General features: G+C 30.0%; 1 protein-coding gene across 1 annotated transcript; it reads left to right on the top strand.

The window, feature by feature from the left end:
- The first annotated feature begins 3,131 nt into the window (after positions 1-3,131).
- Positions 3,132-11,935, top strand: LOC129913951 (zinc finger and SCAN domain-containing protein 12). The gene is made up of 4 exons (XM_055992955.1): positions 3,132-4,348; positions 10,792-10,925; positions 10,990-11,487; positions 11,552-11,935. The coding sequence occupies exons 1-4, from the start codon at positions 3,250-3,252 to the stop codon at positions 11,744-11,746; spliced, it is 1,926 nt and encodes a 641-aa protein (XP_055848930.1). The 5' UTR covers positions 3,132-3,249; the 3' UTR covers positions 11,747-11,935.
- The last annotated feature ends 999 nt before the right edge of the window (positions 11,936-12,934 follow it).

Raw genomic sequence — 12,934 nt, 5'->3', positions numbered from 1 at the left:
TTGGTTTGGAAGAGGGGTTTTATTCTAATGACGATTTTTTTTTGTTGCTGCTGTAATCGCATGAGATTTCATTTCACTAAAAAAAAAAATGTACTTTGTCCTCTCCTACAGTTAAACATTTTGCAGGGTTAATATTTTGATACTAAATTTTATTGAAATTGTAGCAATCGATTTTTTGTTTTTTATTAGCTTTCAATTTTCATTTAAATTATTTTTCATTCTGAATCTGAACTCTGGAATGAAAACATCGTTTTTATTAAATTAAATATATTTTTCTTGCTGGAAAAACTTTTTCTTGGAATCCTTGAAATCTTTTATTTGGAAGCCAAAGCATTGAATCTCATTAAATTTGAATCAAAATACATGCTCAGTTATGCTGAGAGTACAACTCTACTTCTGTAAATTGAAATCTTGCATGCAATAGCTTGTATATGGACCCTGCTTTAAAATTAAATTGCTTATAGAAGTTCGAGTTTAAAGAAACTTAACCGAAGAAGGTTTGTTTTTCGGATGATCTTCGGTTTGTAAACTTATAGAAGCCTTACAGAAATTACCAAGTTTTGTATTTGTTTTTTGGTTTTGAAATTGAATAATTGAGCTCGGATATTTTTTGGTTTTGACATTAAACTAGCTCGGACATTTCTACTACATATTTGAAGTAGTAAAGTATTTGATTTTTTGATAAATCTTAGATGGCCGAGTGAGTAGAAGTGGACCAACAGCTAGAAAATGCGATGTTCGATTTCTGGGTGAGGTTAAAAATGATATTATATACTCTAAAAATTATCATACATTATATTATTTCAGATAAATAGATAAAATTATATAAATTTATATAAAATCAAAACAAATTAAAATAGATTTTTTTTTATTTTTATGGTTCTTTCTATAATTTCCGAAGCAGAGCTCAAAGCTTTAATTAAATTCAATACAATTAAGTTCAATTCAATTCAATTCAATTCAATTCAATTCAATTCAATTCAATTCAATTCAATTCAATTCAATTCAATTCAATTCAATTCAATTCAATTCAATTCAATTCAATTCAATTCAATTCAATTCAATTCAATTCAATTCAATTCAATTCAATTCAATTCAATTCAATTCAATTCAATTCAATTCCATTCAATTCAATTCAATTCAATTCAATTCAATTCAATTCAATTCAATTCAATTCAATTCAATTCAATTCAATTCAATTCAATTCAATTCAATTCAATTTAATTCAATTCAATTCAATTCAATTCAATTCAATTCAATTCAATTCAATTCAATTCAATTCAATTCAATTGAATTGAATTCAATTCAATTCAATTCAATTCAATTCAATTCAATTCAATTCAATTCAATTCAATTCAATTCAATTCAATTCAATTCAATTCAATTCAATTCAATTCAATTCAATTCAATTCAATTCAATTCAATTCAATTCAATTCAATTCAATTCAATTCAATTCAATTCAATTCAATTCAATTCAACAGACCTCTTACAAGGACATTTTCCCCTCGTTTTTTTTTTTCAGATTAAGGTCCAGTTGTACAAACGTGGTTCAGCCTCGGATCAGGAATTTAACCCACCGATTTCGGCGGATTAGCTGCGGGTCAACTTCGGTTCAAGCATGGATGTGGCTATTTTTACATATGTGAACCTTGCACCAGTGCTAAACCGGAACCTTACCTCCGATTTCAGAAAATAAAAGTCGCTCATCCACGGATTAAATATTTGTACAACTGGCCCTAAAGGTATAACTACAACGGCCACTTGACAAAAAGTCAAAAAGTGAAAATTTTCAAACTCATTTTGTGATAGTTTTTCCGAACTCAAAATTAAAACTTATGATGCAGAAAGCTTATTTTTCGGTTAAAGCCTGGTACGCTGCTCGCGCTAAAATTTAGCTGAGATAAAATTCCCATACAAGTTATCGATAACTTGTATGGGATCCATTTTATCTCGGCTAAAAATTTTCGATAATTTGTATGGGAGCTAAAATTTAGCGCGAGCAGCGTACCAGGCTTAAAAAACAATTTTTGTAGTTTTTTTTTTTCAAAAACAAATAGCGCTAGAAAGAAATAAAAAATTTTTACTTTTGTAAATTTCCCACTTTTTCACTTTTTAGGTCATTGTAGTTATGGCTTAAGCCTGGTAAGCAGATCAAGCTAAATTGTAGCCGAGATAAAATTCCCATACAAGTTATCGATACTTTGTATGGGTTTTAGTATAAGCCTGGTACGCTGCTCGCGCTAAATTTTAGCTGAGATAAAATTCCCATACAAGTTATCGATAACTTGTATGGGATCCATTTTATCTCGGCTAAAAATTTTCGATAATTTGTATGGGAGCTAAAATTTAGCGCGAGCAGCGTACCAGGCTATAGAAACAACTCAATCAATATTTCTGAAACATAATTTGATTTCCTTTTTTTCAATTCATATTTTAATTTCAAGAAAAATGTATATTTCTTTTAAGAACTGAACAAAATTTGCTGTGGTTCACGCAGAAACGGGACGATATATGAACTTTGAACCAATGCTAAACTTCAGCTTTACCAACGATTTTAAAAGAAAAAGTTACTGATTAAATTTTTGTACAACTGCCCCTTCCTAATCAAAATTTCAGCTTCAGTTAACTGTATTACCGAAGCTAAATTTCAGCTCCTGTTGAACTTGTTTGAAAAAAATTCAAAATTGGAACTTTTAAGATCAGATGTGGAATTTTTTTCATACAATACCGTAACTCTATCATTGGCGATAAATGTTTTTCAACGTCTCTAAAATCCATTTTCTTCCATAAATAAAGCAAAATTTCTTTCAAATTCAGAATTTATAAATTAAGAAATCATGATCTGCAACAAAATTTCTTTTATATTGATAAGATTTAATGGATTTTAAAGTCATTCAAATATTTTATAGCTAGTGATAAAAGTTATAGAACATGGGCACAGTACCGCTACCGCATACCTTTCCGGTGTGGTCATTTCGGTATCGTACCGAATGCAGCTGTTAAAAAAAATTTTTTTGTGTCTCCACCCTTATTTAATTCTACTACATTATTCAATCGGTAAAAGACAAAAATCTACTCTAAATCAAACTGACATTTTATGTAACATCCCTGTATTTTTGTGGCTGTTGTTCTTGATTTGTGTCGAATTTTCTTTCGATGTTTCGCGTTTGTTTTTAATTTTTCCAAAAAGAAAAAAAAAAACTATTTCTAAAATTAAATTTATAAATATTTCCAACCAAATTATTATCATGGCGAAACCAAAAACATCAACTCAATCTACTGATCCAAATCTCGCCACAATTTGTCGCCTCTGTCTACAATACGACACAGGCACCATCAACATATTCCAATCACAATTATCGATCCCAGTCCGAATAATGAGCTGCTCTGCCGTCGAAGTTCGTTCTGGTGATGGTTTACCAGAATTAATATGCTCCAAATGTCGCTATCAATTGGAAATTTCATATTATTTCCGACATAAATGTCAAATAAGTAATAGAAAGTTGAAAAAACACATTCGCTTGTTGAATTTGGGTAAAAAGAGTCGCGTATTTACCAACTCGGAAAATGACGACGACGATGACGATGAAGAGGAACAACAATATGAAGAATCATTGAAATTCATTGAAGCTGAAGATGCACGAAAGAAATCCGAGCAAGATGAAGCAAATCAAAAATGGCTCGAAGAACAAAGAGAACAATTTAGAAAAGAAGACACTTTGCGGCTATTTGAAGAGTTTGGAACTTTTATGCAATCGCGGGCTCCGGTGGCAATTGCAAATGTTAAAAAGGAAAATAATCCTGTTTCATTGCCAACAAAAACAGAAAAAAACGATCCACCGCCGCAGAAAAAGGAACAATTAGTGTTTCCTCTGCAAAAAAGGACGGTTCCAACTCCTCCCAAACAACAACAACAACAAGTTCAGTTGGAAGACCCTCAGCCACTTGAAATCGATGCTGATAATGAAATAACTTCTTCTGAACAAATCCCCGATGAATCTGAGCAAGAACAAGCTATTTTTTATAGCGACAATGATGATGGCGAAGATGAATCTTCGGAAATGTTGATATTTGATGAAAAGTGCAATGAAGAAGATAATAGACATCACAATCAACATCAGGAAACTGTGCAAATTGATGAAAGCAGTGTAGAGGCTGAGATGGTTGAAGATATGAGTCCAGAGGAGGACGGTGGAGCTGTGGAGGATGTAATTGATGGAAATGAAATGGAAAATAAAGACAATGATGCAGAAGAGATGAGCGAGTTTATATTTTTGGCTGATTTGGAAGATTCAAGTCATTGTGTTGAGAGGCAGGGAAGAGCGAGTGAGGTGGAGTCATATCAGAGTAAGCCGTACCTTAAGTTTAATTTATTTTTTTTTTGTATGTATAGCATTCGCACTTTTATTTAAACCAAACACAAATGATTTAACCTTTTCACAAATATATTTTACCTTTTAGCAAATATAATTAAACTAAAAGCAAATTAATTTAACCCAAAAGCAAAAATAATTAAACTAAAGCAAACTATTTAAACTTTTAGCAAATCTATTTAGGGCGATTTTGTTCACTATTGATCAACTTGAAGCAAACTCTCAAGTTGACAAACTTGAGAGTTGACTTTAACTCGAGAGTTAAAACAAAAGTTGAGAATCTATTTTGTTCACTGTTTTTTTCTTAACTCTCGAGTTTGAAAAACAAAAGTTGGCCAACTTCCAGTTTCAAAAATATCCCTGGGATATTTGTGACAATTGATACAAAAGGTCTGTTTAATGAAGAAAAACTGGAACAGAAAAGATCAGAACAAATTCTTGAAAACTGTCAAAACAAAAGAGATCAGAAAAGTACACCTTCCTATTTAATAGGGTTGACTTTTGCCTATCAGTTTTGAAACTTAAAATTAAAATGATTTTTTTTGTTATGACTTTTCATTCAAATAAATTATAATTAATCAGAATATTTTTTCACATTTTGAATTTTTCTTCATATTAAGAATATTCTAAACAAATTTTCATTATTTTGAATTTATTTAAATATATTTTTGTAAAAATAAAACAAATCAGTTGCTGTTTGACACTTCTCACTCGTTTGCTCTACCTCAAACGTAGGGGCAGAAAAACTTGAACTTATCCGTGCTGGAAAACTTCATGGAACACAAAATGACAGTTTGTAGAACAGTTTAGGGCAAGGTGTTTCCTTATGAAACACACAAACCTGTACTTTTCGGATCTTTTCTGTGCAGATCAGATTCATTAAACAGACCTAAAATCTGTCAACTTTAAGTCTGAAATTCAAACAAAATGTCAAATATGAGTAAATAATAAATAATTTAAATCCATAAAATCCATAAAAATGATTATATACAAATCAATTCGTTTTCAATTGTTTGTGTGTGTATCTGCAGTTGGAAAATATTCAGAACCTTAATATAAAATGCAACAATCAGTAATTTGTGTAAACGAAAGTGAAAATATAAGTATTTGTCTTTTGATAATATGTGAACTCTTCTTATAAAACCCATTTCGTCTATTATACTTCAGTCCAATTTGCTATTAATAAATATTATTCGGAAAATTTTGGCTCAGTTTAATTTTTTCTCAATAAATAAAATAAAAAAACATGACATTTTCATCCAAACTCTCAAGTTTGCTTACTCAACTTCTACAATTTCCGGAAGTTAAGAAAACTGAAAGTTATGTCGTTTTCGATTGGAAACACTCAAGGATTCACTCATTCTGAAATCCAATAAAACAGTTTAAATCGCTTCCACTCAATTCATTTTTTTTTTGTGTTTGTGTATTTTTCTTTGAAATTTCAAATGTCAAATATTCATATTAATTTATTTTTCTTTCAAAAAAAATCTTTAAGATTGTTCAAAAATGTTAATGCTGAAGAAATTAATGGTGAAGTTGGCTTCCAAAATATTTTAAATAAATTTGAAAATTAATTAAAAAATTTATTTCGGAAAACAATAATTTATTTAAAAAAATTAAAAAAAAACATTGAATGAGTGATTAATTTGACTTTCAAATATTCATGTGTTAGTGCTTTTTGAGTGAATTCCGATTTTAAACCGAGAATTTCTCTTTTGAGAAGCGTTCTGCCTGTCATATTTGTGCGAATAAAACGCTTTCAGAAGGCTTCCGGACGCTTCCGGAGAGCCAATCGAAAACGACATTAATAAACTCTCGAGTTGAAAATCGAAAGTTAGAAACGTCAACTTTCAGTGAACAAAATCAAATTGGGAAGTTAAAGATAAAAATCCTCAAGTTATGTTCAACTTCGAGTGAACAAAATGGCCCTTAACCCTTTGCCTCCTAGTCGTTTCACCATGAAACCACCCATTAATTTTTATTGTAATAATAACCATAATTTGAAAATTATTGCATGAGCTATTGCATTATGAGTAGTACGACCAACAAAAAATTTAATATCTGCATAAAAGTTAATATTTAGTTAAAAATATGCAGGATTTGTGAGAGTTTTCCCAATTTTTCAAGTAGCCTTTAGCTTAGAGCTATCAAATTAAATAACGGTAACACTGAAAGAGAATGATTATAATGGTTCTTCAATCTATGGAATATGTAAACGTGTTTTTCATCAGAAAATTTGCTTTTCCAATCTAAATACCAGTTTAATATGACTTTTTGGTAAAACACATTGGTTTGTACGCGCATTTTTATCTCTTAATTTTTTTTACTCAAAAATGGACTTCAACTTTTGTACTCTTAGCTCAAAACATTCCTTATACAATGTAATTACTAAATCAATCATTATTTTTTCGTTTTGGTGTGTAATTAGAAAATATCAAAACTTTTTCTCAAGATTTTTGTAATTTTTCGTGAAAAAAATTTAAAAAAAAGTTACTCCGGGAACAAAGGGTTAAACTAAACGCAAACTGATTAACCTAATAAACTGCAAACTGACTAACCTAAATAAAAGTGCGAATGCTATATTTTATTTTATACTAGAGAAGCACTCGCCCGCTTCACAGAGCGTTTTTCTGAAAATGATGTATTTTCGATTTTTTTTTTTACAAAAACCTTCCCCTGAGAAAAACAAAAAGCATACAAAACAATAGCTGTGTTTTTAGCAGTTGGCGTTTACATGCAGTACAAAAACAAAACACGTAGCTGTCGATAAGAATAGAAGCTAAACCAAGCTCCGCATTGAATTTTGATGAAGTGTTTCAGTTTACGTTTTCCTATCACTTGGTACATTATTTGTTCAATGTTGATATTTGGGAAATCCTACTGCGGATAGTTTTGCAAAAAAAAAAAAAAAAAAAACACGCCTAATAATAGCCTGTTTTCACTATTGAAGCTAAGAACTTATTATGTTACTTGTTATTTACAACTACTTTGAGAATTCAATTTTTTTCGATTTTTGCTTTATGAAATAAATACTGTATTATTTTCCCATAAACATGGTAAAATTGTCTTCTTCGAGCTCAATGCAAAGAGTACTTTTGCTAACAAAGTTTTTGATGAAAGAATATCATTTCCAAATTCAGACTTTTTGGAGTCAATCCCCGATTTAAAGTGAATTCTTCAAAATGCGTCTATTTTTTTTAGTGCATTTTTTTCATTTTTTATCCATTTATGGTAAATTTTGAATAGCATAATATTGTATAATTATATTTTTGTGTTTTCATATTTGGTAATTTGTAGTTTCCCGTGATAAATTCAGTTCTCCACAGATTTTATAACAGACAAACCCAAATTATGACTTGCAACAGAATGCACTTAGATGCACTAATTTCAATGTTAAGTTCCTCCGTTTTGCCCAATTTTTTATAAATCGGGGCCTTAACAAGTCTGTCAGTTTTATACGTGCTTGAAACACGTAAAATACATTACCTTACCTTACCAACGTTGAAAAAGAACGTTTGTCAAAAAAATATTTTTTTCCCTCAAAAATTAGTACTTTTTATACAAAAAATGCAGCCTCGAAGCATAATACCAACTTTATGACTGACATTGACCATCATGAGATTCACCATAATATATGTACTTAATAAATAACCGTCAACTTCCTTATTTTATGTTTAACCGTTACAGATTATTCTCATCAGTAAGAAAAATGTTCATTTTGTCAAAATACTTTTTCCGACTGTTGTATTATGAAGTTAATAATTTTCTATCTGAAAATTATTTTTCAAAATTAATTATTCTTATCAAAAATTGTGTTAGGAGCTGAACTAATATTTTTTTTTTTTTTAAATAAAATTCTATTGACTTCCCATAATTTCGCAAATTCCGGCTGCTTTAAAATTAAAGTAGGAAATTGAACTTTTAATCATTTTGTAACCAAATGGCGTTTCATATAAAAAATGTTTTGATTAATTACAATTAGCCCATTTTCTTAAAATAATAAGATTTCCAAAAGAATTCCTACGTACTTCACGTACTACACACAAAATGTCAGCCCGATTGCCAAAAAAGTCGGTCCCGCAATTCTATCTGTCTGTCTGTTGAAATTTTTTTATTAACCTCCATAGTGTCAAAAATTTAACACGGATTTAACTATTTAACGCAATTCACACACGGCCTAAACATCGTTTTAAATGATCTTTTACAAAAAACCAAGTATGCCATTTTATTTCTTGTATAAAAAGAAATTTTCAGAAAAAAAATTTCAAAAATCGTTTGAGCCGTTTTTTTTTTAAATAATTTTTTATATATAAAAATTTTCCAACATTTTTCAAAAAAAAAGTTGGTATGCCATTTTTAAGAAATAATTAATTTACACATAAAAACGAAATTTCAAAATTTTTCATTAACCCGTTTTCAAAAAATTGATTTTTCAAAAAAAAATTTTCAAATATTTTTTAAAAATCCGAAAATAGGTTTTTTGAAAATTTTCTAAAATTTCAATTTAAAAATTTAAATTTTCGTGGAAATCAGGTTAGTTTTGTACGAGATATTCAGATACCAAAAAAAACGTTCTATGGCAGGTACCGTTAATAATGGTCCAAAAAATATTTTTTTTATTTCAACATTTGGCTCTTATGTGTGATACTACACACAAAAGTTTTATTCAAAATCGTTAGAGCCGTTTTTGAAAAGAATTAACTTTTCTATTTTTCGTTATATGACAGGTACCGTTAGTTTTGGTCATAAAAAAAAAATTTCAATTTCCCCTCTAGGGAATCGCCTAGTATTGTTAACTACCAAGTTTGAAGAGAATAGCTCTAGTCGTTTAGGCTCTAGCTCGAAGTGCATACAGACGGACGGACAGACGACAGAATTGCCGGACCCACTTTTTTGGCATTCTCCATCATCGTAATGTCATGTAAAATTGTTATCTCGAGTTCGATTTTTTTTACGAATCCTAAACTTGCCCTATAGTACCTATATCGCAAGTAAAAACATTGCATTCATTGACCCAAAGCTATGATTATATAGTCAACGAAATCGGTCAACGCGTTGACTCTCTGACGTAAAAATGACGTCACAATCTGTCGCAAGAGTGTCACGTCGTGTGATCGTCAACGAAAACTGCTGTCATCGCGTTGACGGGTTTTATGACACTCGCGTTAGCACACATTTTTGGATCAACGCATTGACTATTTTCGTTGACCGTGTAATCTCTCTATCAATGCCATTGGGACGCGTTGACAGGGTTTTAGGACTGTCAAAAACGGCTCTAACGATTTTGATTAAAAAATGACATACCAACTTTTTTTTAATGTTGGAAAATTTGTATATACAAAAAATTATTTATTTAATAATTTTTTTTCTAAAAATTTCTTTTCATACAAGAAATCGGGTTGGGGTCAAAATTCTGCCCTTTTTTAATTTTAGGCAGAATTTTGTAAAATCATCTTCTAGCAATATTTGCTGCCTATTTGAGATTACTTACTTATAGTACTTTGTCAATTTTTGTGATATTCATATTTTTTTCATAATTCAATAAATTTAAAAATATTGAGAAAAGGTTTTTAAAGATAAATATCTTCGAAAAATAATAATTGAATATTATTTAATTAGTAAAAAAAAAAATATTATTCAAAACATTAAATAAGAAAAGGAATATACTTTATCACATCGTTTCTATAATTAGTTTTCAACGGTATACTCGTATAGATGTGAGTTATAAGAAAGTCAAAATACCAAGCTAAAAAAGCAATAATAAGGTGTATTTTGGTAAAGTAAACGCATATGCTATGGAAAAAAAGCAGAATTAGCAGAATTTTTTTGTTAAAAAAATGCTGGCAGAATTTTGAAAAGCAGGATTTTGAAAGACAGAATAGAAAAAAAGCAGAATTTTGAAAAACTGAATTTTCTTAAAAAAAACAGAATTTTGTAAATCAGAATTTTGAAGTCAGAATTTTGACCCGCTCCCAAGAAATCATATGACATACTTCGTTATTTGATAAAAGTCATTAAAAACTGTGTTTCATCAGATGTAAAAACAGATTTTAGATATTTTTTTTACATAATCAAAAATGCTTTAAAAAAATCAAATTCTAATTTTCTTTTCATAAAAAGTTTTAAGATAAGAGCTACTTTTACCTTAAGAGCAAGTATGTACATGCGGCCAGTTGTGCATTTTATTTCTTATATGGTTTGTGCGTCGGATTGTCCAGCAAGATTTTTAAGTTAAAATTCACTCAAAGTTATTGCAAAACTAATAATAGTTGAGAATGTAAGCACCTTGCTAACTCGTGAGCTTGTCGCACCGAAAAATTGTTTTTAATTTTTAATATATGAACTAAGTGTTAATTTAATCTTTTATGTACTCGGTACCTTCAAATTTATAAATAAATAATGTGTTATATCTTTCAGTTGAGGAGAACGGTGAAATTCAATACCTTAAAGATGAAAGATTGTCCCACGATGATGAAATCAATTCAAATCAAATTGATGACAATTATGATTCAAAATATATCATGGAAGATGTAACAGTAGTAAATGTTGGTGTATGTTATCTTCAAATATAATTTATATAAAACTGACTTAAAGCCAAATTTTTTACTTTTTTAGAAATACGGAGAAATAGTTCCAGTGAAATTAGAAAAAAAGAAAAAGTTAAAAAAGAAAACCCCTCCACTTCGAAGTGAAATTGTAGATCTCATGAATGCCAGAGTGTCAACAAGTGATTTGAAAATATTCAAATGCAGTGAATGCCCACAATCATTTACTCGAGCTAATTCACTTATACGTCATCGATCGGCTCACAGAGCTGGACGTGAATATTGTTGTGATTATTGCGATAAGTTCTTTTCATGCAAGAGCTCACTAGATCGTCACATTCGCATTCACACTGGAGAAAAACCATTCACCTGCGAACAATGTGGCAAGAACTTTATGCAGAAGGAAATTCTTAAACGTCACTTGACTATACACACGGGTCAACGGCCACATCAGTGTCCACATTGTCCAAGGTCTTTTGTGCAAAAATTATTAATGAAAACGCATATAAATGCAGTGCATATGGAGGTGCCAAAAATAGTTAAGAATGTCTGTCATTTGTGTCCAAAAGTAAGTTGAAATCAATCAATTCAATGAACTTGTTTTTTTTTTAGTAATATTATTTCTTTTTCAGAGTTTTCTTCATCCTTCTGGACTGAGTAGGCATCTCTTAACACACAAGGGAATGATATTTTCATGTGCCGAATGTGGTCGCACGTTTAATGACAAAAGTTCACTTCGTCGACATTTTGCAGTGCATTCAAAAAGTGGATCTAAGACAGATCAAAAGGCAGAGCCCGGTGAAAACGAATCATCTAATGAATATTAAGCTAAAAAAATGCAAAAAAAAATTACTTTATAATTTTGTAGTACAAAAAAGAAATATATTTGTTAAGTAATTTCATTTAATTTATACTTACATATATATCGCATCTATGTCACTTTGAATATATTGTAGATATAAACTACACAATAAGAAAATTAATAAATAAAAATAACTTACAGTTAAATAAACATATTTTAATTGTTTTTTTTTAAAGAAATTGAACACTTTTAAAAATAATAAAAAACGCCTTTCTGCAAATTTCGAATAAAATTCGTTTAGCCAGACAAAATTGCTAAAAAATCGTAAGACTATACACGTACTTATACATACTTCCGTTATTCGCATTAACAAAAGAAAACTAGAAACGCAGTTTTATCGGGAATGGCTCAGAAAATTCTGTACCCAAAATTTACCCGACATCAATAGAGAAAATTGAAGTATGTGCATTCTTAACGCTATGTGTGAGATATGCATTCTGAAAGACATATTAAAAAAAGCCTTGAAAATCACAAAAAACTGATTTATACATAATTTGAAATCAAATCGGTTCATCACACTGACGAACAGAGCGACAGATAGTATGACAAAAACCACTTTTTCGAACTTTTCAAGAATCGCAATGTTGTTTTTTATAATTTTTTACTTGCATATTGCAAGTGTACCTACTATTTATATCAATTTATGCATTCGTAAAAGAATACGAAAAAAGTGGGTCTTGAAAGTCCGTCTGTCTTTCGGTCTGTATAAGGAGCTACAGGGGCCCTATTTTGTAAAACGGTTATAGTTGAAACTACTTCGTTTTCGTTGAAGTGCGACTACGTATTACGATAATCGTTTTACTTCAACGATACTCGTTAATCTTTACGACCGCCATTTACCTATCGTTTAACTTTATTAGAATTCATGTGAGCCTTAAAAAAATATTTTTTTCAGTTTAGTTTGGCCAAACGACTTTCTCGTTTTACATAATCGCTCTTTGTCGTGACTATCGTTTACTTCAGTATCGTTGACTTGCCGCTCGTTTCGTATTACGTAATAGACCCCCAGCCTAAACGGATGGGTCGATCTAGTTTAAACTTGGTATGTAGCAGTTTTTGGATCCTGTACAGAGGAGTTTTTGGAATTAATTTTTTAAATTTGAAATTATCTTCCCAATTACAAATTCAATTTAAACGAATTTAAACTTTGCCT

Source organism: Episyrphus balteatus, chromosome 3 (assembly GCF_945859705.1).
Source record: "Episyrphus balteatus chromosome 3, idEpiBalt1.1, whole genome shotgun sequence".
Classification (NCBI taxonomy): Eukaryota; Metazoa; Arthropoda; class Insecta; order Diptera; family Syrphidae; genus Episyrphus; species Episyrphus balteatus.
The sequence above is the reverse complement of the archived record's forward strand: the minus strand, read 5'-3'. Positions and strand labels throughout refer to the sequence as shown.